Source organism: Notamacropus eugenii, chromosome 5, assembly GCF_028372415.1.
Source record: "Notamacropus eugenii isolate mMacEug1 chromosome 5, mMacEug1.pri_v2, whole genome shotgun sequence".
Taxonomy (NCBI): Eukaryota; Metazoa; Chordata; class Mammalia; order Diprotodontia; family Macropodidae; genus Notamacropus; species Notamacropus eugenii.
In genome coordinates this window covers 311,682,927-311,710,499 of record NC_092876.1, presented here as the reverse complement: position 1 = coordinate 311,710,499, position 27,573 = coordinate 311,682,927, and the positions used below count along the sequence as shown (strand labels likewise).

At 39.4% G+C, this 27,573-nt stretch overlaps 1 protein-coding gene across 2 annotated transcripts in view; it reads left to right on the top strand.

Annotated features, from left to right (window-relative positions):
- Positions 1-946: 946 nt before the first annotated feature.
- The window catches only part of TFCP2L1 (transcription factor CP2 like 1), a 50,229-nt gene continuing 23,602 nt past the window's right edge, over positions 947-27,573 (top strand). Inside the window, exons 1-6 of one of the 2 annotated variants that reach the window (XM_072613390.1) lie at positions 947-1,135; positions 2,627-2,656; positions 7,002-7,153; positions 25,664-25,740; positions 26,337-26,442; positions 26,940-27,046. In XM_072613390.1, the coding sequence (XP_072469491.1) occupies positions 1,074-1,135; positions 2,627-2,656; positions 7,002-7,153; positions 25,664-25,740; positions 26,337-26,442; positions 26,940-27,046 (534 nt within the window). In that variant the 5' untranslated portion in view covers positions 947-1,073. The remainder of the gene's footprint in view (positions 1,136-2,626; positions 2,657-7,001; positions 7,154-25,663; positions 25,741-26,336; positions 26,443-26,939; positions 27,047-27,573) is intronic. The other variant, XM_072613389.1, reaches the window with a different exon arrangement.

The following is a 27,573-nucleotide window of genomic DNA, read 5'->3' as shown; positions in this document are numbered from 1 at the left end:
CTAATTAGCTATGTGATCATGTATAAGTTATTTAACTTCTGACTCCCTGTCAGGATCACATGGGGTATCTTTGAAGATCATGGTGCTTAATAGATGCTTGTTTCCTTCTTCCTCTGCAAAACTTAAAGTGCTACATAAATGACAGTTATCGTTGGTGGTAGTAATAGTAAACTTTCCCCCAATTAACCAAAGCATTCCTGAAAGCCTTGCCATGCATTCTTCCCTTTCACTTAGCTCATGGTTCTTTAAATTTTTTTGAATATACTGTCTGTATATTTCTTTGCTCCTAAAACCCCACAACCTAATTTGAATTATACTTTTTCTACACAGGCGGTATGCCTCTGGTAGGATGTAAACTTTTTGAGGGTAGAGACGATACTACCTTTCATTTGGGCATCTGCAGCATCAGGCGCAGTGCCTTCAATCATTATAAACCCCTAATGAAAGTTTAGTGATTTTAATCTGCAAAAGATTTGGGGGCTTGGACAGTCCCCTCTCTCAAATTCTTGATTACTCCCCGGGGAAGACCGCCAACTTGTTCCACTGCCTATGCCAACACAGACACCTGTCACCCCACCCTGCTCCTAACCGGCCGCATTCCAGAGAGGGGCCTGACTTTGGAGAGAGAGCCAAAGCCCTGGGAAAGAAGGGACTCTACCTGGTCCCTTTCCCTTCCTTAGGAAAAGATTTCGGGATCCGCCTGGCCGCAGAAGATCCCTCCTCCCTGTCCTGTCTTCCCTTGCACCTCACTCTGCCGGCCGCAGGGTGTGCCAGGCGGGGTCAGTCCAGGTTGCGGACCCTGGGAACCACCCCTTTCTCCTCCTTCCTTCCCACCCCTCTCCTGGGGAGGAGCAGGGTGCGGGGAGGGCATCGGCAGTGACCTCAATGCCCGCCCTAACCCCACCCTCGTCCGGAGGCAGTGGTAAATAAAAGCGCGTGCTTCAGCCCCGGTGCCCCGGTGCCCCGCTGCCTCGTGGGAGCGGCTGTGTCGCGGGGGGCTCTGGCCACCAGTGTGTCACTCTCCCCTCCCTGTATTCTCTGCGCTCTCCCGAGTTTCGAGAAGGAAAGGAACCATGCTGTTTTGGCATACTCAGCCGGAGCACTACAACCAGCACAACTCCGGCAGCTACCTGCGGTAAGCCCCGATCGCTGGTGCCCTGGGCGCAGCCCCCAGCCCGAGCGGACAGCGCTCCGGTGCCCGGAGGCGCGGCCGCCCCCTCCGATGCCTCCCAGTAACCCTGCAGCCCGGGACTTGGCGCCGGCCCTGCTGCGGTGTAGGCAGGAGGGTTCCGATAACACTTAATCCTGGGGGGGCCTCCCAGGCGGGGGGTGGGGGGTGCAGGATCATCAGGAAGATGCCCTGGCCCGAGAAGTCCGCCTTGGAGGAGAGGCTGGTGCTCGCCCTAGGGGGAAGCCCGTACCTACCTAGGACACTGACTACCTACCTACCTGTGTGTCCTTGGTCAGGTCACTTGGGCCTCACTTTCCTCCTAGACTAGACGGCCTCAGTTCTTTCTTAAAGCTTTTTCATTCAGTTTGGAGAAGATTTAGTTCATAAAAGACACTCTCTCAGGAAAGCATATCAGAAAACATAATACATTTTTGAAAAAGAGCTTTCATTGTCCCTCCCCTACCCCCTCCCCTCTTGACAGGAGGGAAGAGGGGGCTAAAATTTGTGCGCTCGCTCCGCTCCCGCGGCTGGAGCTCCCCCCTCCTTTCTCCCCACCTTTGGGTGCCACTGACTTGAGTTTGCTCGGACCTTACTCAGGAAAAGAAAGGGAACCGAGACACCCTGGATGGGGGAGAGACAGGGAGCGAGACAAATAGATGGCACGCCAGGGAGAGAGCCGGGCAGCTTTAGTGACAGCCACCGGCACTTGCCGGCAGGAGGTGCATTCCCCAGTCCCTCCTGTGATGCTGACTATGTTCGGTGACCTTGGACAGGTCGCTTAACCACCTTGGATTTCCATTTGCTCCTCTGCAAAATGAAGACATTTGGATTATACGTGGAGAGCCTCTGAAATACCCAATAAATAGCTCAACAGATAGGATCCTCCCCATCTCTGGGTTGTGGGTGCTTCTGCTGCAAATGCTGGCGCGTAGCAAGCGCTTCATATTTATTAAGCTGATATATGATTACCAATGGAGTTGATTAAGGGGATACAAGTTAGTATTTATTAGATGACTGATTAATATGTGTGAGAAGGAAGAGAACTGCCTTTTTGGACTAATTCTTTATCTTGATATTAATCAGCTTTGGGGAGGAGGGTAAGGTGGCGGTTTGGGGATGGAAAAGGGCAGAATTCGTTTTCCTTGGAAAGAGTTCACCTAATGAGGAAGTGTGCAGGATATTCCATAGGGTCTCTGCATTCTGCCTCCTCTTGGCCCTCCAAATTCTGCTTTTTAATTTGAGAAGGGCATCTGGTTTTGTGGTTCTGGGTTTTCTATCTCTAGTGTGCAAATTCCAGATGGGGGTGGGGCAAGGGTGGGGGGAGAGGGTTTGACCTAAGGGCTGGGACTGCAGGAAGCATCTCTTCTGCTTACAGATAGCCCCCTCAGATAATCTTGTATGTATTTGCCTGAGCTCAGGCCTATTCCCTTGATGGAAATCTTTATTTTTCTGCAGGGATTTGACTAGCGCCCTTCAAAGGGAAAAGTAAGTCTTGTCTGTTTTGCAAAATTCTCTAAAAAAAACACCTCAAAACTGGACTTTTAGAAAGTAGGACACCCCCCTTCTCCTCTGTTCTGTGGGATTTTTTTTTCCTCCTTTTCTATTGGAGGCTGGGTATTAATGGATTCTAATTTCACTCTCTGAACTTGCTTGAACCAGCTTTAGCCTGTCTTATTTCCACCCTAGTCACAGTTTATTAAATGTGCCTAATTTAACCCAAGGGGCAGTTAACATTGGCTTGGGAAAAGTAGAATTTGTGGAAAGGTTACCAGGCAATGATTGTACCATTATTGGAACTAGATGGCTTTTTGTACCCCTCTCCGATTCAGACTTTCCCCAAATACCCAAAGTGCTACCTGTCAAATGTCACCACTCCGATTCCATATCCTTTATTCCACTTTCCTTTAGAAATGAAGGGGAGAGCAATGAAAGGGTTAAGCTTTTTAATTTGTCAGTTCATCATTCAATAGACTTAATTATTAGAAAGATGGTAAATGATGGTGGATCTTTATTAATTCTGCAAGAATATTCTGTGAAGATAAGATATTGAGCCAATGACAGCCCAGAGCAATTTAAATATAGATCCTACTCTGATGAGAATGTGTCAGTTCATTAGCATGTGTTTCATTTAAAAAAAAAATATTCTGGAGAAAACTAAGTTCCTATTTATCCCAGGAACTAAAATTTTTAATATTCCACACGACTTTAATTTCCCATTTTCTCTAAAACCTATTCTATGGTTATGAAATATTTTAGGACATTTAAAAATGTGGATTTGTGTAAATGTGATTGAAATGTACTTAAATTTCACATCCCAGAAATTTCAACTGAGTTAAATTTATTAAATTTAGTTATTAAATTTGGGAGCATAAAACTTGAATTTAAAACTTTAAATCTTAAAACATAAGAAACTTAAGACACTGAACTCAGTGGAAACTGGGGTATTGGTTGAAGAGGGAGAAAAGGAAAACAAACTAAAATTATTCCTACTCACAAGGTACTTACATTCTAGTAATTCATTAAGGAATAATTGTGCATTCTTTTTGTGAGGCATGCCAATCAGCAGTTTTCATGTTTACTTCAGAGGTTAGAGATTCATCCACTTGTGAGGTAGTCAAGAAACACATTTCAGTTCAGCTATAATGTGGAGTTTCAGAAAGAGAGCAAACTATAAGACTAAAAGTTTATCTGTAGTGCTTTTTGATCCAAGGATAATCAAGCAAGTGGTCGACAGTCTTTTATTTGATAGCACCCTCCTTTAGGAGATTGTATGATTCTCCTCCTAGACATTGGGGCAAGAGAAGGTCATGGTTCACCCAGATTTAGGGAACAGTCCTGTATTCAAGGGAACAGTCCTGTGTCTAGCCACTACAGTCCTCCCTCACTCAAAACAAAGTCAAGGGCAAGTCATGTCATCATTTCTCTGATGTTATGGTCTTCTTCAAAAATGAAGGACGAACACAGACAGACCTTAATGTTGAAGTTACTCAAATTGGCCTTTAACAGGGCCTTTAGTCTCTTTCCTCATTTAATGTTTGATGTTCTAGGCAATTTTTATTTCTTTGCAAATAAGGATAACTATCTTGAAACAAATACCCTTCCATGAGTGACTGTAGTGTTGAGTGACAGGTCAATTGTTTTCTTTTCTTTCTCCTCGCCTCCCCCCCCCCCCTTTTTATTTTTAGCACCAAAGCACATGGATTATATTAACTTAATATGATGTGGACAAACATGAAAAACCCTAAAGTTAGAAGGGCCAGTACACACTTTCCGTGTTCCTAGATAGCTCTTTTCATTTGTATTTGTTCATCTGAGGTTTAGTAGAAGGAAAGAGGTCAGCCTTGCTCTTTCAGTAAAATGAAAGCTGAGCTGAATATTGGCTTCACTGACCAGTGGAAAACAGAAGGGCAGGTGTAAAAAGGATTTTTGAGGTGTACCCAAAACTCTGTTTTCCTTCAGGGAACTAGTCAGATGTTGGCGAGGTGTGTACAGTGTTTATGTATTTTAGAGACACAAGTTTATTGTGTTAGACGGAGAACAGATTGTCCCGGTGACTTAGGTATTTATTCAATTTTTATAGTGATCCAGGATAAGCTAATCTGATTCATTAGGTAAAGCATATTAAGAGAAGGGAGGGAGGGGGAGAGCGGTTATCAAGATAAGGGCACTGGCATTTTTTTGGCACCTGTTTCCTTTACTCTTCATAATTTATTAGACTTTAATAAGTCTCTCTCTTGCAGGCCATTCATATTATCAGGGTTTTTCCATGCCTCAGTCATAACCCAGACTAATTCTAGAATCTCAGAATCAAAAGAGCGTTCAGGTTTACCCAGCTCAACCTGAACTTGATCAATATTCTCCTCTAATACTATACACACCAAGCTGTCATCAGCCTTTGCTTAAAGACAGAGAAAGAGAGAGAGAGAGAGAGAGAGAGAGAGAGAGAGAGAGAGAGAGAGAGAGAGAGAGAGAGAGAAAGAAAGAGACAGAGACAGAGACAGAGAGAGACAGAGAGAGAAGCCCACTAATTCTGGCAGTCATGGAGACACTGGGGAGAACACCATGGTTAGCAAGTTTATGGTACATCTGAATTCCCCTCTTTGAAGTTTCCTTTAGGCACTAGTTTTGTCTCATGGGACAAAGCAGAAAAAGGCTGCTCTCTCTTTCAAGTGGAGCAGGGGCTATCTTTTACCTTTCTTTGTATCCCCAGCACTTAGCACAGGGCCTGGCACATAGTAGGTGCTTAATAAATACTTGTTGACCTATTTGGATACCTGCCACTATCAGGACACCATTCTGTTTAAATTTGTACCAGATTAAGCACCCTTGCTTTCTACTTTCTTCACTTGACCATTTTAGTGGCATGGACTCAGGAGCCATGTCCACCCTGGGTACCCTACTCTGGACGCACTCTGATTTATCAATTTACTTCCTTAAAATGTGGTGCTAAGAGCTATACATAATTTTGCTAATGTGGTCTAATTAGGATTGAATATACCAGAACTATCACTTTCTTTGACTGTAATTTTCTTGGCTACAATATCACATTGTTGACTCACTGAACTTAATAGTGCACTGAAGCCCTGAAATTTTTTACATGAGCGGATAATCTTGTCACCACTCCCCAATCTTGAATTTTTGAAGTTTCTTTTTTTAAACCTGTGTAAAATTTCACATTCATCCCTATGTAATTTCTTATTAGATCTGGCCCAGCATTCTAGCCTGTCAAGACTTTTTTGAAGTCTGATTCTGCTCCAGTGTTAGCCTTCCCAGGTTTTTGTCATCTGAAAATTGAATAGCAATCTCTGCCTATGTCAAAGTCACTGATACAAATGTTTCACGGGACAAGCTGAGCAGAAATTCTTGGGGTATTCCACTGGAGACGTTTTCAACTCTACAGTGAATCTTTAATGAGTACTCTTTGAGTCTGGCCACCCAGCCAGTTCTAAGTCCAACTAATTGTACTGTCCAGCTTGCTAGGAGTCATTCTTCCTCCCCCACCCACCCCATTCTTATCTTTTGAGGTCCTATGAGTGGGGGTTTCTTTTGAATAGAAGGAAAGGAGAAATCTATTTTGTTAAGGAAAGAAATCAAATCCAAATTTCTTGTTTGAATGTAAATTCAGGGGAAATTAGTATGGTCCTGGAAGAAGAGAAATTACCTATTATCCAGTTGCTCTCCATTGCTGGAATGGATTCTTAATCTCAGTACTTGTGTAGAGCCAGAGATCCTCTCAGGGTAAATGATCTATTCAGCCCAATAAAGGTTATAAAGAGATGAAATATGTTTCATTTTTAAAAAGATAATTCGTGTAGCACATAAATAGCTATTCATTGCAATAGTTTGTGTGCTTGACCAGGACTTGTGACATCTCATAAAACTGCCTCCAATGTTGATATGTTATTAATCTTAGAGAGAGAATTTTTTTAGCTCTTCTTAAAAAAAATTCCAATTTTTGTCCTCTAGACTTACAGAATATCTTATCATTCTATATGCGATGTCCAATCAAAAGAAAAAGATGTCATACATTATTCTACTTTTATTGTACTTTTTAACCTCTGTGTGTAATATTTATGATACAGTTTGTAGTAGATTTCTACAGAAATTTCTCCTGCTGTAGTAGTTTCTTCAAAGGTTTAAGATTTTGGGGGGGAAGGGTAGTGGAGGGAATGGGGAGACAGATGAATCTGATGTATTAATATCCAGGTAAACTATCTCATGTTCCTTCTACAAGAATGCTGTAAGCTATCTAGGCTTTTTTTTTCTTCTCAAAAACAATGATTCTTCTTTTAGATATCTTGCTGACACATGTGTTAACTATATGTTTCAGTGATGTCCTTGCACTGCCAATCTTTAAGCAGGAGGAACCTCAGCTGTCCCCCGAGAATGAAGCCAAACTGCCCCCATTTCAGTATGTGCTCTGTGCAGCCACATCACCAGCTGTGAAACTTCATGAAGAAACTCTGACCTATCTCAATCAAGGTACGTTTACCCCCCCAAAGGGGAAAAGCTCCTCTGTGGACCTGGATTGGTTTGATCCTGAGTGGCCCAGATGGAAGCGTTCACATTTTAGCATGCTGTTTTCATTGGATTTCTTGTGAAGGGGAAAGAACAGGGTAGAGATTGTTGGAAGAGAGGGAAGGAATAGGGAATTAGGAGGGGAAAAAAACCATTATCATTGTTGGTTGCAGACTGAACACTTATTGCATATTATATCTGGCAAATACATTTGGTGTGTGTAAATGTGTGTATATATATATATACACATATGTATATGTATTTGTATATATATGCATATGTGTATATTTATATAAGTACATGTACATACATTCACACATATGTCCTGGCTCTTTTAGAGATTATTTGTGTAATGAATTGATTGTCTTTCATAAAATAGTTTAGATCAGGGATGAGGAACTTCAAGGCCACATATGGTCCTCTAGGTCCTCAAATGTGTCCCTTTGAATTCAAACCTGGTTTAGATGTTATAAAATCCAAAAGGCTTTTTGTTTCTGAATATAGTGGTAACTTTTTATAATTAATAGCAGGAGACAGAATGAATATTCATTTCTAGATCAACAATATCGTGAGAAGAGGATAGACCACTCAATTCCGAGTCACAAAAGCCGAGGTTCAAATTCCTCCAGGTATTGATTATGTTATCCTGGGTAAATCACTTAATCTCTCTGCCTCAGTTTCTTCATATGTAAAATGAAGGGAGTGGACTCAGTAGTATTGTAGGATCCCATCTTACTCTAAACCCTATGATCCTCTGTCAGATTTTGGTAAAATCTTAAGAAACAGACTCCTAATTTCAAGTTAGAATGGATGGTAGAGATGGTCTAGTGGCCCAGGACTCTAGCCCATACCCCTGTGGTATCAAATTCTATCTACAATATCCCCCAACGAACACAATGAGTGTTCATTCCACCTATACTGAAATACTTTAAGTGGCAGGGAATTCTCTCTCTCAAAGCTTCTAATTGTAAGGAAGTTCTTACATTTTAGGGATGTGATTCTGACCTTGTTGTCTATGTTGATGTTATGAGCTACATTATAATAATGATTGCTTTTATAGGCATTCTAATGTTTAGCCATCCTCAAAGGTAAGTATTAAGTAATATTCCTGAGTTAAAAAGCAGTGAAAATAATTTCTCTAGATGGTGTGTATGGGAGGTGGGGAGAAAGGCAGATGATTTATTATTCCACTTGGCAAAATTGGAAACATAACTGAATCCTTGAAGTTTTTTGGTCCCTTTCCTATCTCACTGACTCTTTCTAGAACTTTGACTCCGTTTGGGAAATAACTGGGGGTAGAAGTCCAACTTGATCCTTTTCACGTTCTCTTTTCTGCTGAACTCACCAGCTCTTTAATCTAAGGAGAATTTAATTTACTCCAACTTTACCAAGAGGGTCCATTTCTTTCTCAGGATGGCAGACTGTAAAAATCAGAGGTCTAGGAATGTGACCCATCTAAAAATAACCCTGATTTTGAAATGTCCCAGAAGAGATTCATTTCAAGCTTTAAAAAGGTGTTCCATCTGCCTTCAGATGTCTCAGACCTGGTTTGAAGTTAAAGTCTAATACCATCTGTCTAACCTAGATATATTTTCATTTAATTTTAAAAACTTAGGATCAATGAGAGGTTTATTTTTTGCATAAAAACTATTTTTTAATGTAGCTGATCTAGTACCCTCTTCTTTATTTTTACTCTGAAGGTGGTGTGCCACTAGCTATATGGCCTTGTAAACATGGCCCTTTCTTTCCCCTTCTACAAAATGAGATGTTGGTCTAGATAATTACTAAAATTCTGCGGTTCTTTCCATTTCTGTACTTAGCGGCAGGATCATACAGACTTTCATTAACTTTACCATATGATTGTCTCCGCAACATTTAAAACTTTTTTGTTTAGTTTATAATTTTTTGCTTTTATTTCTTTTTTTTTATACCAGTTATTTCCCCCAACCCCTATCGTACCCTTCCTTGTAAACAGAATATTTAAACAAAGCCAACCAACACAGTAAACATACTTGACTGTGTATACCTTACCTGATAAGTGTATACTTATACATCCATAGTTCATACCTTACTGCCATGAAGTGGGTGTGTTTCTTTACTAGTTCTCCAGAACTGAGATTTTTAATTACAATTCCCCAGAGGTAAGCAGCATTTTGGGTGGAATTATCATCTATTATTGTAGTCAACGTGTTGTATGTGTTGCTCCCTTGGTTTGATTTTCTGTACTCTTTGTTACTTTATACAGATCTCACATTTTTCGGAGTTCCTAATTTTTGTTGTTTCTGCAATAGCAGTCCCTTAAATTTACAAACTGCGATTTTGTAATCATTGGTCCATAGGCCAACTTACGGACGCCCATTTTACGAACAGGTCTTTGCTTCCATGAAGAGTCTATGATATTGACCTTTGAAAATTACTTTCCTTTTGTATTTGAGAAAATTTTAGTTGCTCCTTCAATCAATTTGATTTTTAGTTTCCATTGATTAACAAATTTAGGAAAGTTTTGAATAATAGACTTTCAATTTTAATTATATATATATATATATATATATATATATATATATATATATATATATACTTATGTGCATACATACATATACATACACACATGCATATATTTAGCAGACTTAAGTAGACCTTCTCCCTAACACTCCATTTGTCATGGAATTTAACAGAAAGCTTGTGGGACTTTGGGAAAAAAATCTTTGTGGTTTTGACACACTATTCATGAAGGCCTTTTTAGTAGTTAACAGTAAACCTTTAAAAGCACTTTTGTGTCCACTGCCTATGCTCTATAACATATCTGTGAGGCTCTTCCACATTATCTTCATTATGGAAATGTATTTCATGTGTGTACTCTCGTTATTATTAGAAATGTGGACATCCCCTTAGCACAAGACCCACTTAATGGAATTTCTACTTAAAGCCATGTGGCACCTTTTTCTTCTTCACGTGGTGCCAAATGTTGCCTGAGATAACTGAAAACACATTGTACTTGGCCATGTTTTTCAGCACAGTTTTACAGTTACCATAACCAGAAAAGTAAATTGCGGTGCAAGATTGAGAAAGAATCAGGAAAATGGAATGGAAACACATTAGGCTTGGAGGCGTAAACCTGTCAGCTCTGCCGTTTCTTAGACATATGACCAATCACAAGCTAATCGCTCAGCCTCTTTGAAAGTCAGTTGGTTCATCTGGAAAAAGGGAAGTCTTACTACATAAGAGTATTTAACTCATAGGTTTGTTGCAGATAAATCACATTGATGTGAGCTACTTGAGGGCAGGGTTTACTTCATTGTTTCTTTTGTGTCCTTGTATCCCAGTGCATAGCATAGTACCTGACATGGGAGTTTAATAAATACTTGTTGATGGAATGATTGATTGCTATATATTGGACCAAAAAAGATAACACAATTTTAAGCTGCATGAAGAAAGGCTTAGTTTCTAGAACGCAGGAGGCAATAGTCCTTTTGTATTCTACCCTGGCTAGGCCATGTCTGGAATATGGTATTCAGTTTTGGGTGCCATTTTGGAAAGGACATTGATAAGCAGGAGTGTCCTGAGGAGGATAGCCAGGATGAGACCTTGAGATCATACCATATAAAGAACTGTTGGAAGGAATTGGAGTTGTTTAACCTGGAGAAGAGAGGGGACATAATTATCTTCAGATATTTGATAACTGTCATATGGAAGAAGGATTAGAATTGTTCTTCAGAACCCCAGACAACAGAATGAGGAGTTGAAAATTATAAGGAAAATATTTTTTAACCATTAGTTATCCATTGGGAGGTCTTGGGTTTTCCTCTCACTAAAGGAATCTGACAATTCATCTGATCCAGTTCTCCCTCATTTTACAGATGTATTAAAGGTGATTCTTGTTCAGATATGCATCTGCCTGGATGGCCATTGAGTTCTCCTCTAACTCTGTGATTCCGCTATTAGCTTATCAGTGTGTGCTTTATGTGAGGAGCCACTGGGGAAAAGATGTCTTTTACTTGTGAAATCAATTTGATTGACTTTAGTGCTACATGAAAGGAGAAAACAGTTAAATGTAAGAAAACCTCATTATTGTCTACCAAAAATTTCATAATTATGTTCTTCAGGAATGAATTTTTCTTGAGAATCATCCCTGACCCTGTACTCTCTTTTATTCCATTGAGTTATGACTCTAATCTTCATTTCTTCACCTCACCTTACTAGTCATCATGTGGTATTCCCATCAAGGTGGGAGGGCAGTCTCGTCTCTCTTGAAGGCTGAAAGAAGTGGTTTTGAGACAAACAAAAGAAGGTCTACTTCTGTTAAAAGCTGCTAATAAACTTAGGAAACTGTCTGCCCCTAGAAGGTACAGACTTAAAATGTAAATGGGTCCAGAAAAGCCCTAAATAGGTTCAGAGACCTAATGTGAAAGAGGGATTACTTGTTCTACCTGACCCTAAAGACAAAACTATGGGCATTGAATGAAAGTTACAGAATGCAGCTTTTGATTTCACTTATGGAAAATTGAGTAGCAATTAGAGCTATTCCAAAGATAAACTGCCTAGAGAAGTAGTGGCTCGATCTCCGTTCCAATTATTCTTGGACTTTGAATGTAATTTTACATAGCGAGAACCAAGTAAGTCAAGTGGGTTTCTTGCTTATTTTTGCTTCTTATACTTATTTTTTCTTAGTTCCATATCTGTATATCTATATATATCTATATCTATTCTCTATTTATGAAGTGAGGAGCTGGAATGGAGAATGGACCTTAGAGCTCATCTAGCCCAACCCCTTCATTTTACAGATAAGGAAACTGAGGCCCTGGGAGGTTAAGAGACATAAGGTCATATGCTGGAATTTGAACATTGATCCTCTTGACTCCAGATCCAATGCTGTCAGAAGCAGGGCTTTTCAACCCTAGTCTTCCTGACTCCAAGGCTAGATCTCTGTCCTCCCACTCACTGCCTCTCCTTTACTCCATTTCCCAAGGTCTGTGTAATGGGGATAGGGAAAGGAAAAACAGAGGATTTATGTTATGAGATTTGTGCATATAACCACAGATGGAAAGAATATCTTTTGGAAAGTTTTAAGAGAAGGATATTTGCTTTGGTTGGTTGCAGGGAATTTCCTTGAACAAGAATAGATAAACCTGTGGGCCCTTCTTTATTTTGTAAGCAATCTCTGAGTATGAGAATGAAATAGAAAATCATCTTCTACTCAATGAATCACCTTTTTGAGGTGGTCTGTTACTTTCTGGGTTGCATTTTTTGATAACTAAACACTTCTAGTTCTTTTAGTCAGCCATCATGGAGCACCTACTATGTGCCCAATCGTGTTCCCCACATAACTTGCCCCAAAGGATCGAGCAAAGCTGGGCAGTGTAGATTTAAAATTAGGTGTTCTCCTTTGATCTTCTGTTTTCTCTAGGATATGTTTGGATGTCACAGTACTACACTAGCCTGCTTCCTGCACTGGCTCTGCAGCAGGTCAGTGATATATGGGCAGCATTTAGGAATAAATCTGCTTGGATAGTAGTCAAGGTGAACCTGTCTAATCCTGAATTCTGAGCCATAGCAGCTGGCTTCATTGTGAAGTTCCAGTGTTCATACTAATAAAAATCATAAACCTTTGTGCACATACATATACATATATGCACATACATGTATGTATACATATATATGCATACACACATATACACATACATATACATGTATATAATGTTGGTGGGGTTTTAAAATTGACTTATATTCAATAAAAGGTCTTTTCATTCTATTCCCCTTCCCCTCTTCCCGTGGACCATCATGTGGCTCTCTGACTTCCTGGTTTGGCTTTTTCTCACTTGATTAGAGTTACACCTTGAATGCCCTTAGTAACTTTCCAAACATTTGTGTGTGTGTTGGTCTTGTTCTATTTGCTTTTGAAAAAAGCCTTTTTGTATACTTTCCAGTCTGATTGCATCTATTCCCTATTTGTGTTATCAGAATATCATAATAAGGGGAGGAGAGGACACATTTTTCTGAAGCAGTCCTTTGTAAACTGGAGTTACACTTAACATAAGGGCAAGAGAAGTCCCTGTTAATAAAAAGAAAGAACAAATACTTGCTGATTCCCTCATTTAGACAAGATCAGGTTGACCTCACAACATATAAAGAGTGATTATTGGGAAAAGTTATTACTATGAAAATGCGTACAGCATGTTTATTTTAGTAAAGGGTTTAGAGGAATTTTCCGTGATAGAGTGGAAGGGCCACTGCGTTTGAAGGCAGAGAACCTGGATGCAAATCTTCCTTCTCTAGCCGACTAGCACTTAAGTCTGTCAGGCTCTTATTTTCTTCAACTCTAAAATGAGGGAGTTGTTCTAGGTGAACTCTAAGGTAACTTCCAGTTCTAATTTTAGGTTCCCATGTTCTTTCTTTGATTTCCTTTCACATGCAATGAAAATCCTTCTCCTCATTTAATATAGGAGGTAACTGAGATCTGGGAAGTTTAGTGTTTTGCCCCATGTCATAAATAACAAAATTACATATTTTCGAAGTTGGGTGGTACCCGGATTCAATTTGTCCAAACCATATCCATAAAGAGATCACTACTTTACCACACGTGATAAATAGTCATGCAATCCAATCTCCTCACAAGGAACAGATGTAAGGCATGAATTTTAGCAAGAGGCAAATATAAAACAAATCTCAGGTACTACATTGTAACCATAGTGTCCTATATCCAGCTCTATAGTTCAGCAGAATTACTGATGAACTGTCCATGAGAGACAGAAGGGTACCATCAGCAGCAACCCCATCATTTTATACAGTTTACAAAGTACTTTTCAGATGTTAGTTATCCAGTGGTTGATAGAATGCTAGCATTTTGATTCATGAAGATCTGGATTCAAAACCTGCTTCTGAAACTTAAGATTGAGACCATGGGCAAGTCACTTAATAACTCTCTGACTCTCAGTTTCTGTAAATTAGTAGTCCATTGCAAAATGAACTACTAATACCTATGAAACCTCTGTCACGGGGGTAGGGGGGGAAGGCCTTTGTCATATAAATGTAATAATATAAAACTTTTCTGCATGGTTCTCCAGACTTTGGATCTACTCTCACAGTGGTCTTGGAAACATGGTGGCCATGCCTGGGAGCAGTCTTAGACTAACTACACAGAATGATTTTTGCTTTTCCTGTCCCACCCTTAGATATAAAACCTCTTACTTTCCCTGAATCATAACATTAGATCTGAATGTTTCTGAAATGAGGGAAATTTAGTTTTTCAGTCTCATTATTCAATTCTACTTATCCGGCATATCCTTCTTTTTCTAATTTCCTTTCTTCTCTCTCTTCCTCCCTCCCTCCCTCCCTCCCTCCCTCCCTCCCTCCTTCCTTCCTTCCTTCCTTCCTTCCTTCCTTCCTTCCTTCCTTCCTTCCTTCCTTCCTTCCTTCCTTCCTTCCTTCCTTCCTTCCTTCCTTCCTTCCTTCTTTTACACACATACTTAGTATATAATGAATTTGAAAGCCAGCCCTTATAATAAGATTGTTTATAGCCAACTCTTTTATTCCTGTGGTAATAGAGGCCTCAGTTACATTTTACATGCCTTAGTTACTAGAATCAATAAAAGTTGGAAGGTAAACAACCTATAAATTTTGTCTAAGCTGAGTGTCATTGACTCATGCTCCATATTATGCAGTGCCGCTTGAATGGTTGGCTGCTGGCCTGGGTATTGCTGGACAGATCACTTATTTGTTTACTGCCTGATGGTGGCACAGAACATGGTCGCTGGCTAGAAGAGAAAGCTTCCATCATACCAGAGCATTAGGATTCTACCCCTCAGAGTCCCCCTGTATTTGGAGGCAGTGTGCAGTTGGGGAAAGAAGTAGAAGGCCTGGAGTTCCCTTGTCCAAACCATATCCAGAAATAAATCCCCTCTGGGGTTCTAGCCCTGGCCAACTCTCCTTACTAATTTGCTAAGTCATCTTGGACAAATAATTTCTTCTTCTATAAAATGGAAATAATATAATTATATCTGTCCTGATTACCTCATGGAATTACTGGGAGAACCTCATGAGATTTTGCAAACTATAATACGTAAATAAATTTTCACTTTCACACTTTTAGTTTTATTAATATATTTCATTTTTTACATTATCAAATTTTATAGATTATTCATATTTCCAGAGGTTTCTTGTAGCAAAGTAAAAGCAAATTAATTAAAACTAGTGCAGAGACTTCATCTGAAAGTTCATGAAATATTTAATATCGGTAATAACCCATCATACTTCTCTATTTAAAAAAAAATAACAAATCTGTTTTCTCTCCCACACCATTAAAAGGGAGGGGCGAAGCAAATTTCTTGTTTGCAGATGCATAGTCAAGCAACAAATTTCCTCGTTGAGTATATACAAAAATACATGTCTCATTCTGCCCCCATAATTCATCAGCTCTGTAAATGGATGGCATGTTTCATCATCAGTCTTCTGGAATTGAGAATGGTCATTGCTTGATCATAGTTCTTAAAAACCTTAAAGTTAATAGTCTTTGTGGCATAAATTGTTCTTTTCGTTCTTGTTTCATTCTTCATTAGTTTAAGTCTATACTTATTCATTTTAAAAGTTAGCACTTCCTTTTTAGTCAGGAGGTCTTAACTCTTTTTATGACGTAGACACCTCTTTGGCAGTCTGGTGAAGTCTATGGACTCCTTTAGAATAATGGACTGCCTCAGAATAATGTTTTTAAAAGCATAAAATACACAAGCTTTTCAAAGTATACTAATTATATTGAAATAAAGATGAACTTTTACCCATCCAAATTCTCAGACCCTTTGAAATCTAGGCAGGAACCCTTACCACCCAGGTTAAGAAGAAACCCAAGTTACCAAAGTCCACTTTTCTAGCTCCTTCACTTTGAATGACCTTATTTTACCTTATTTGGAATGCCCTCCTCATCCCTGCTGACATCCTTTAACAGTGGTAGAATTGTCAGAAATGCAGTCTGGACCATTTCTTTTAAGCACCCACTGCATGCATGAACTTCATTAATTTTGTATTATTACCTGCCTAAGGTGCCTAAGCAGTATCAGTCTAAGAGGAGAAGCGTGAGGCCCCTGTCCTCAAGAGCCTTTTAGTCTACTTTTTGGGACCAACTGAGATTTTTTTTTTTTAAGACTCAACTATGTTTGTTTACACAATCTCACACAAAGGAGAGCCAATTAATAAAGTTAAATTCCATGGAGGGAGAATCCAAGGCAAAGTCACTTCCTTGGGTGTGATAGGATTAATTTAATTCAACACACATTACATGTCTACTTGAAGAAGGCTACTAAAGATGGTGACTTTCTAACTGGGTATTAAAGGACTGGAAGGTGAGAAAAGGGGATATGTGATAAGGGATATCTCGGTTGGGCGTATTTTAGCAATTGCCACTTTGAAGATTCTTTAAGGGAGATTCATCTTTCTCACTGCTAGGCCTAGACTAAAGTCCAGAGTCACCCCTTTCTAGTTAATTTGCCTAGTTGTCTTCTAGATTTTAGATGATGACGTTTTGAACTCTTTTTTCCCCCTCTGTTTTTGAAAAGCTTTTTCCTGTAAATCATTTCTGAATATACTCTCCTCCATCTTCTTCTTCCTTCCCCCATTATTGTACCCTTTCTTATAATAAAGAACAGTAGTTTTCAGACTTCGGATGCCATATATCAAACTAACAAGGTATACAACCCTCCCCTCTGCCTTTTATTTCTGTTAAACTATTCCATGTTTGGAGGGATTAGTCATCCCTTGTCCCAGCCTCTCATGGGCAGAACCTCTAATGACCTTTTCCCTTGGCATTTCCCATGCCTGAAACCACACCCTTTCTTTACCTCTGCCTGTAGAATCTCTGACTTTTTCAAAGCTCAGCATCAATGTTACCTACATCAGGCTTTTCCTGATCATCTTACATACTATGCACCCTTCCCCATTGCTTCAAAATCACTATGCCTTTACTTTGTATAAATTTTGTACACCCCTGGCTAGCTGTGGTATATTCTGGAGATGGGAAGGATCTGTGCAAAAGTCCAGAAGGGTTAAATGGATTGTTCTGAGACTGGATCGTCTCCAGTTTCTCTCTCTGTAGGTAATCAGGTGTCAACTTAGAGTAGGGCTGAGATGTGGCTTAGCCTAGCTATTTTCTAGTACCAAATACCCTCCTCTTTGTTTTGTCTCACACCAGTCCAATCTGTCATGATGCCTGTTAGTGTTACTGAGTAATCTGGTGTCTTCATGAAGAGAGCTTGAGTGTGAAATAAGAAACTTTTACTAATGTACCATATTTTACTTTTAAAATTTCAAATACATATGTATATACTTAACTTGAGTATCTATAATATGACTAACAACGTGCTGGGTATTGTAGATGTTTACAGAAATCCCTTAACCTGCAAATGGTTCCCTCTTTCTTTTGACTACAGGTCTCCTAAGTAGCAGTGCTGCCATCTACTAATTCATTTGCTAAATTCAGCAAATATTTATGCCTGTGAGATAGAATATAAGCTCCTTGATGCTAACGACTGTTTCATTTTTGCCTTTGTCTAGGTGCTCTATCCCTAGCACCTGGCAGAGTTTCAGATATCTAGTAGGTGTTTAATAGATGCTTAATGAAATGAGACATCACAGTGGGTAGGCCTGGAGTCAGGAAGTCTCCTCTTGGGGAGGTCAAATCTGGCTTCTGTGCAACCCTGGGGAAGTCACTTAGCCTTTTTTGCATCAGTTTCCTCAGCTGGAGAAGGAAATGGCAAACCATTCCAGTATCCTTGTCAAGAAAATGGGAGTCAACAAGACTGAAAAAATCGTTCACCCACAAAAACAAAAAATTCTGGATGCTTTTAATGGACAGGTTGGGTGGCTTACACAGGTAATCTCTGTTGCTAAGGCTGATGAATCAATTGAATTCCGCAATTCCTGGCTTCCTGCAGTAGATTAAAGCCACTGAGTGTCTACATTAAATCTGGAATCAGAAGGCTACCAGGCTGTCAGTTGAAGTATCTTAGGGGTTAAAGAACCTACTTCTTTATCAATTAGCATTGGCAGCCCACATAAATAAGTGGGGAACCTAAAATTTAAAGCATAGTGATTGATTTATTATAGTTCATATATAGTTCCAGCAATCAAAGAGTTTAAAATCTAATAACCAAATGACACATGTACACAAATAACTATAATACAATTGTGTTTGTCCTTCGTTGCCAAAGAAGACCGTGCCATCAGAGAAATGATGATATGACTTGCAATTGATTTTGTTTTGAGTGAAGGAGGGTTGATAATACAAATTAGGATGTGATTAAATACATGAGAGGGTCTGAGGAGGACAGGGAATCACTCCTAGCTGGAAGCAAGAGTAAAGCAGAAGAGGTGTTACCAGAGCCCGGCTTTCATATTGCATATTGGAAGGACTGAATTTTAAAACTGCTGTACTTTAAAAGACCAAGCTATGTTTTTTTAAAACAATATTTTATTTTTCTTCCCAATTACGTTTCAAACAATTTGAAACTTTTTAAAAAAAGTTTTGAGCTCTAAATTCTATTTCTTCCTCCCTCCCTTTTCTTCCCCCCTCCCTGAGTCAGCAAGCAATCTGATATAAAGGAAAACGATAAATATTGGAGAGGTGTGGGAAAACACTGATGTATTGTTGGTGGAATTGTGAAGGGATCCAGCCATTCCAGAGAGGCGTTTAGAACTATTCTCTTAAAGAGCACTTTTGCACATGCTAGAGATAGTAGAATAAAAATTATTTATTTCATAGTGAAATTAACAGTATATTGTAATTATTTGTATTTAAAGCACATTTGCATAGATAGGAGAAATTATAATAAAATTATTTTAAAAATTTTTACATTAGTTTACACAATTGGCATGCCTAGTCTTTCTAGTGTTAAGAACAAGACAAAACAAAACATGTGGTTTATTCCTTATTTATTTCTGTTTCTGAAGTTTCAGCTGCAAAAAAAGATGGAGACTCATAGGAAAAAATGAAAATTTTCATACCTTTTCTCTCATTTCTATAGTTTCTAATGGTTGACTCTTTTCAGAGTTAATCATTAAGTCCAAATTATGGGGATTTGACCTTTCTGAAGTCATCCACTCTGTTCCTGACCCCTGAAGTCTCTTGCCTGACACAGTCAGAAAGAAGAATCAGCATTTGGAGAAAAATGCCTGAACAGGATTCCCAGTAAGCAGAAGTAATACTTAAAGAAGGAAAAGAAAGTGAATAGAAAGGGAAGAATCGTAGGTTCCTAGGCTTTCTTCCAGTTGGGAGAGACCTTGAAGGTCATGTAATTTCAATATGAAGGAGAAGAAAAAGGAGAAAGGAAAGAAAAAGGTTCATTTAGTGGAAAGAGGGCCACTTGTGTACAGGAACCCTGGGGCTCATGTCTAAGTCTGTTTGGGCTAACCCATTATCTGGAGTGTTGGGGGCAGATCTCTAAGAAGTTAGATTGGCCTTCTGGTAGCTTTCTAATATCTTTTTAGACAAGCCAGAAGGATCTAATGAACTGCCCCCCTAGGCCTAAGGGAGGAGACTGAACAATTCAGTTAACCAGGGTTGACTATATGCAAGGCACTGGAGATACAAAGATCCTAAAAAAAAAAAAAAGATTCTGTTAAATACCTACTGTATACAAAACATTGTGACCTGCATGGGGGAAAATACCTTCTGTGTCTGCCATCAAAGAGCTTATAATCTACCATGAGGTTCTGACACTTATCCAAAAGTTGATACAAAAGTGAATTTTACAAGTGCCAAAGAGACAAAGAGATCTCTAAGAAATAGAAGTTGAATGAGATAATTCTCAAGGGAATACCTCTGTCATTCAAAGCCTCTACCACCTAAATCTGTTGAGTTCTCTCCATCAGAAGGATTTGGGACCGGGGGAGTGGAAGATGGAGGGAAGAGGTGGGACTGAAGTTTTAGCATCATTTCAAGAGCCATAAATTCCTACGTTTGGACCTAGGCAATTCAGTTTATTTGCTGTGGCCTGGGGAAAAACACTTACCCTTATATCTGGTTTAAGATAACCTTTTATATGAATTACTCTATTGGCATTACAAAAGATTACCCTAAGGGTTCTATTAAATTAGAACTCAGCCAACCCCTTAGGTTTGTTTAAAGACCCTTAATGACTTGACTCAAGTTGGAGGAAGGAGGGCCCTGAGACACTTAGCGTTAAGGCTTTGGGAGTTCCTTGTGAAAACATCTAACATGAATGAGTAGAGTTCTTAGTGGTGGGAGTTCAAAGGAAGTAATAAATTCTATATTCCTTTCAAGGAGCTTCCATTCTAGTTAGGAAATAAAATAAGTCAAACGTATTAGCAAATAGATAATCTTAGGTGATTTAGAGCTTAGTGAATGGGAACCTAAAGACCCAACTTGGCATTTGGGTCCCATAAAATATCCTGAGACATAAGTAATCTTTCCTTCCAGAATTCTCACTTATCTTCTTGTTTATTCCTTTTATACACCTATTATATTTTATCTTTTGATAGTAATCAGTTGCATGTTTTACTTCCCCTACTAAGACGGTAAACTCCTCCAGGTCAGGAGAACACATTTTACTTAAACTTTATATCTCCTAGTGGCTAGTATAGTGCCTACCACTCAGTAAATATATAATAATTTCTGGAATTGATAATCAATCAATAAACATATAGAAAACTAGATGTCTCAGGCACTGTGCCCTGTGCTGGGGATACAGGAAGCAAAAGATAAGGAGGTCACAATCTAACGAATGAATGAATGTTGTCTAGTAGTAGGGATTGGGTGGGTTTGGGTGGATAGGATTTGGATAGAGAGAAGATGAGAGAGGAAGGAACATCATGAAATGATGTTAAGTAAATAGGGGAATAAAATTCAGTTTGCAGATATTTGACCCACACAGTCTTTTACAGCATTCCCTTTCTGTGTCAAGAGTACTTCCCTGAGGAGCCAAAACACTTGTCCCACTGGAGAAGGATTCCCTGTCTGTTTTTTTCTCTGTCTGTACAGAGCTAATAAAACAGTGGAACAGGGAATAAAAGGTTAAAGGATACCTACCCCACAGGGTTGTGAGGAGGACCAAAGGAGATCATTTGTGCCACAGCTCTTAGCAAAGTTTTCAAATTTCACCATTCTATGACCACATGGCACATTGGAATAGAAGGAAAAAATTCGGTCTGGCATCCAGAAATGTGGTCTAAAAGACACTAGGTCCTGGCATGTGGAAATATTAGGATAATGGACAAAATTTTTCATTATTGGTTAGACTCTCCTACTGTCTATACAGGATCAGAGTGATTAAAAAAAATAAAACCTTTTCCTGAAAGCACATGTAAAAATCCCAGCATAATGTCTGTGGGTCAAATGAAGTCTTCATTTTCCAGATAGAAGAAGTTATATCCAAAATCTTGGAGGCTAGGAAGAGTCAGGAGGCATTAGCTAGGAGGAAGTGATAGCATATTGTTAACTATTTTGTTACCGAAAATATGTTAGGGAGGGAGGAACTTAGGGAGAGCCATTGAGCTTTTAGACCATCTCTTTCTCTCCTTTATTGGGTAGATCTCACATTTGTCTGGTCTGGGGTTTCTCTGTTAATATGGATCTAAATTAGAGAGGCATGATCTTCATCTAAATCAACACTAGCTTTTATATATGTCCAAGAATAGGTGGGATCCAAGGGTCATGGCCTTTGCCCTCTTGTTTGCTATTTGTGATTTTTAATCTGGAAGAGGTCTCAGATTAGCATGATTTCTCTAGAGGTAGGGGCTCAAGGAAGTGCCTGATAGTAAGACTGAAGCTAGATAAAGGAAGATGAGAAAATAGCAGTGGAGACTGCTCGAATGACTGAGCCTTGCAGACACCAGAAAAATAATACAGATGAATCTATTGGTCTTAGAAATGACAATGAATTTCTTTGGGAGCAGGATGAGACAGTACTCCTGAGAGTGAAGAGCTGGGAAACTGATTTGAGAAGTGTAGCTAAGAGTTTCCACTCGCAGACAACAGTCCACTGATTGATATGTTCGCTTGCTAACCTTTACTGGTCAGAAAGATATGGTTAATGGTGAGGATGGTGACATCTTATTTGACAGAGGGGTTATTTCTTTCTTTAGTTTTACTGTCTTCCTAAGAATTCCTACACGCATGACATATTGAATGCTTCTAAACCTGGATCTGATTTCCTAGACAGATTGGAAGGCCTGGTCTTGAGGATTTATGAATATATGACATTTAAAACTAGGATTGCAAATCCCACATCTCGTGATAACAGTTGTGTTTTGTTCATAGGATACTTTTAATCATAGCACAGATATTTATTTTATCTTGGGGAAAGTTAGAGAAATTTTAGCTTCACGGGAAGGGAAATGAATGTTTTCTTATTAAGTAATTTTGTTCAACCTACTAAACTACCAATCTTACTAACCAGAGTCTTGAGGAGGACATTATTATTGATTCTTTTGGGAAACTAATTTGCATAATCTTCCTATCTTAAAATTATTACTGTGCCTTAGCACTGTTAACCTCTTTCATTCCAAAATACTTAGCTTGTTTCAAAAGGTCACTAAAGGAAGATTATTTTACAACCTTCCCCAGTAGCCCATTCTAGCATATGACAAACACCATTAGGGAATTTTTATATTTCCTTCAGGGAAAAATTGTGTAGAACTCTTTCTTTTTTTGTATTGAACTTGTCTTTGCTCATTTTCTGGAAGAACTTCTCCTTGGGAAAGTCAGAGACTGAATATGCGTTCATTTAGCACACATTTCTTTTATTCCTGGCTTATTCGTAATGCTGTGCAAGGGTTACAAAGAAATATGATTACATTCAGTTCAGCATTTACTAAGTGACTTCTATATGCAAAGCATTGGTCTAGGGCTGGAAATACAAAAAAAGTAAAACAATCCCTGCCCTCAAAAGCATTGCAGTCTAATTTGTAAGACTAGGTAAACACACATACCTATATAAAGCATGAGATAATTAATTCTCCTGTGGGAGAACAAGCAATAAAGACAGAAGGAGAAATGATTTGTCAACTCTAGTAGCCTGAGAAGTCTTCCTGAAGGTGGAATGGGGCCTGGGGCATTTGGATGGGCAGATGTAAGGGGGCAACATGAACAAAGACATGGTGGTGGGAATGAACATAGTGTATTGGGTGGGGAAGGAGCAACAGGGAGTAAACCGGTTTGACTGGAGCAAAGAAAGGATTTGTGTGGTATAATAACATGGACTGAAGTTAGGCATATAAATTGGCCGAGATAAGGGAGGACCTTCCGTACTAGGCTGAAGATTTGGATTTTATCCTTTAGGCAAGGGGAAAATTTTGGAAATTTCTGCATAGAGGAATAAAACAATTTAAAGTATTTTTGGAAAATAAGACTTGGTAGAAGTATATACAGGTGGAGGTAAGGGTTGGGGAGGAGAAATTAGACTAGAGACAGGAAAAGGAAGGAAGAGGACTGAAAAGGAGAAAGGAACAAGCATTTATTAAGTGCTAGGGATTGTGCTAACCAGTTTACATATAACAGTCATGTGAGGTGTCTCTATTTTACAGTTGAGGAAACTGAGGCTGACAGAGATAAAGTGATTTACCTGGGATTGTACAGCTATTAAATCTGAGGCTGAATTTGGTAGTAGCTCTTTCTGACTCCAGAGCCAATGCTCTACTATGCCACTACACTGAAAGTCAGTAAGGATTTATGCAAAGGTGGGAATGGAGAAGATTGACAGATGATGCCTATGAGAGACATTGTAAAAGAAAATTTCATAAGGAAAAAGTGGGAGCTAGTCTTTGGAATCCTAAATAGTTTAAGACCCTAAGTTATTCCACCTGCTTATGATATGCTTCCTGAGAGAAAGTCGCGACACTGAACTCTCTTACCTGATCCAGTAACTCATTTCTTGTAAAATTATAACCTCTGACATTTCTAGCTTCAGAACTGGAAAGATTCCACATTTTCTTCAGGGCAGGAGGTGTCTGCTTGAAGAGAGTTCTGTTTGTATAGCAGTTCCTGGGGTCAGGGCTCATCTGACACTGACTGAGCTAGTAAACCTGAGCTAATGACCATTTGCTTATTGGCTTATGGAATCCTTTGCTCTGCTTTCTTCAAATGGGGAGTTGGGAACAGGGAAGAGGGGTATAAAGAGGAAGAAAACTGGAAGAACTAGTTAGTAGGTGTTCTCCTTTATTTTCTCATTGCATTGGGGGTGTTGTATTCTCCTTTAAAGCACTGATTTGGTATGTTTAAAATCTGGCTCACCATGTGTAAGAAATAAAGCATTTCTTTAAGGGACAGATGTCTCTGGTGACCGTATTTCTCTTGGCGGAGTAATAGATGAGTATTTGATGTTGGCATCTGTGTCCTAGGATCCGACAGTGTCATTCCCTAGCCCTTGCCTTCTGTGTAGCACCTCAGACAGTGAAGTGGGCCTTAATTATTAAGCAGTGCAGAATGCAGCGTCATTTGCTATTTGTATATGATGTAAGAAATAATAATAAACATGTCTGTTATTATATTTTTCATTTCATTGGTACTTAATTATTTCACATCTTTTAGTATCTCATAGTTCACAATGATCAGTGGGTTATGGGCAAGATAACAAAACCCCTTTAAACATTATTTCTAGCTTCATGTCTCTGTGATCTTTGGATAATAGTGATGTAAAATCTATAATGCACCTTACACGCATTATCTCATTTGCACCTTGTAGCAACTGAGTAGGGTGTAGGTATTATTTTAAGGATGTTGAGAATCAGGAAAGTTAAGGATTGCCCAGGCTCACTCAACCAGGTGTTGTCAGTCAGGGTATGAACTCAGTTCCTCCTAACTGCAGGTATTGGGCTCTATCTACTTGTACTATGCCAGTTGGGATCATTCCCCCTAAAATATACTTTATCCCTAGTTAAAGGTATTTAGCCCGTAAATGGAAAAGTGACTCAATGCAGGAATCTTTGAGAGAGGGCTCTACACTAAGGTGTAAATGAAGTTGGGTTAGGGCATGTGAGAAGTCTCTGGGTGCCTAATGAGGGGAAAAGGAGAAAGAAATAGGAGAAACTGGAAGAGTAAAGACAAACTTGGCTGGATTCATAATTTTCCAAGTTTTGTCCTTGGCAATGATGGAATGCTGTTGGTGTGATTTTGGTAGCTCTACAAGAACTAAAGAGTATTCCAGAACAACAGAGAAAGATTAACACTGTTCAGTAGAATTATAATGTTTGGTGTGATTTATTGAAATATTATTCTTTAAAATTTGGACATGCTGGGTAACTTTTGATCAGAACATTGAGATAATTAGGGCACCCCATTCCCTCACCAAACTAGATAATAATTTGTGTATATAGTGTGAGGTGAACTTCAGGTTTGTTTATTGAGTGTATTTGCTTTGTGCTGTGGAAAAGGTTCTGTCTGAATCTTTTCTGACATGAATATCCTGGAAATATCTCCAAGTCCTCCTGAAATTGGGAGGAGAGTCAAACTTAAAAGATGCCATTAACTTTCTACAGGTCAGTCTTATGAAATCCGACTTCTAGAGAATCGAAAACTGGGAGATTTTCAGGATCTCAGCACAAAATATGTGAAGGTAAGTAGAACTAGAATCCCTTCTACTTCTTAGTACCTGGTATCCTGGAAACCTTGACCTTTGGGCTTTGGCTCTGAAAGCCTGGATTTGAGTTGAGCGTGTCGTTGAAGAGAGTGAAAAACTTAATCCTATAGACCTTACCTTTTTTTTTTTCCTTCAGATCAACAATCAACAGTCATTCAAGAGATAGTTCCTGAGGGACTGGAATATACAAGATACTCTTAGACTGGGTCCTGAGAGGCAACACAAAAATTTAAGCAAGTCTTTTGCTTTTAAGGAGAAACTAGCAGGAAAGACTGACAGATAAAAACATAACTAACAATACAAAAAAAACTGAATAATAAATATACAATGGGTTACCGCCCACTATAGCACAATGGTGCTATAGGAGGTGAAAGGGGTAGAAATCACTCTGGGGTAGAGTGGTCAGAGAAAGCTTGATGGAGAAAGTAAGATGTGAAATAGAACTTATAGGTTTGTTGGCATTTAGATAGAAAGTGGGAGTGAAGAGAAGGTACATTCCTGGCAAGGGCAACAGATGAATCTTCTTGGTGGTCCTGACACAAATTTCTCTTTGGGGGCTTCCTTCATCATAGAGTATCATCCGTGTGGTTTTTCATGACCGGCGGCTCCAGTACACGGAGCATCAACAGCTGGAAGGCTGGAGATGGAGCCGACCTGGGGATCGAATCCTGGATATTGGTGGGTCTTTCCTGCTTGGCTTTTTGCCCCAGTGCATTGCTTGAAGTTTAAACTGTGTTAGAATCCTCTCCAAATGCCTGTACATGATCATTTGATGTCCACATCTGTGGACGCACATCAGTCAAATCAACATATTAAATAACAGCCTTGTGTAAGGAACTATTGGCAAATATTCCCTCAAAGATTTTGCAGTTTATTTGGAAATACAGCCAAATATGATTAGGGTCCAATGAGTAATGCAGATGCTGTCACTGACATTCAGAAAAGGAAAAAATGCCTTGGTTGGTGTGGTACAGGAAGATGTCACTGAAGAGGTGGGATTTGAATGGTACTTTAAAGGATGGGTAAGATTTAGATAGAAGAGGGTTGCTGGGTGTTTGGTGGGGGAACCAGCATGAGCAGGTTCAGGGTCATATGGTTGATGTCTTGCCATGACTTCCCTGAGTATCTGAATGAGTTTGCTTGGGCTATTTAAAAGACTTTTTCTTTTTACGCAGATATCCCTCTCTCTGTTGGCATCTTGGACCCCAGGGCCAGTCCGACACAATTAAATGCAGTTGAGTTTCTGTGGGATCCTTCAAAAAGAGCTTCCGCATTCATTCAGGTAATTGCCATGCTGTATTTTTCTCACTGTATGGTTTGTAGTTAAGTTTGTAGGTAAGACAGGCAGGATTAAACCACATGCAGCCAGTATATAAGAATTGAATGTTAGCTGATATACTGACTTGCAGTGCAATAGAAGTTCAGAGAAGGCAGAGAATTGAATTCAGATTCAGTACCTGGGTAAACTGGAAGGAGTCAGGATGGGACCTGAACTGGACTGTTTTTATTGCGAATCTAGGACCAATGAGTGGAAAATGTGGAGATATGGGCAGAAGGGAGAGGAATTTCATTTGGGGAAATCATATGAGCAAAAATGCCCAGCAATGGGAATAAACAAGAGGCGCATATATTTGGAGGGAACAGGATGAGGACGATTCTAGAAGGGAGGGATACAGCCAATGAGGAGACTAACTAACTAACTAACTAACCTGGAGCAGAAGGGTATGTGTTGGAAAGTAGTAAGAGATAAAATTGGATTGGTAGGGGGTGGAACCAGGGGAGGAAGAGTCTTGAATTTCATCCAGAGAA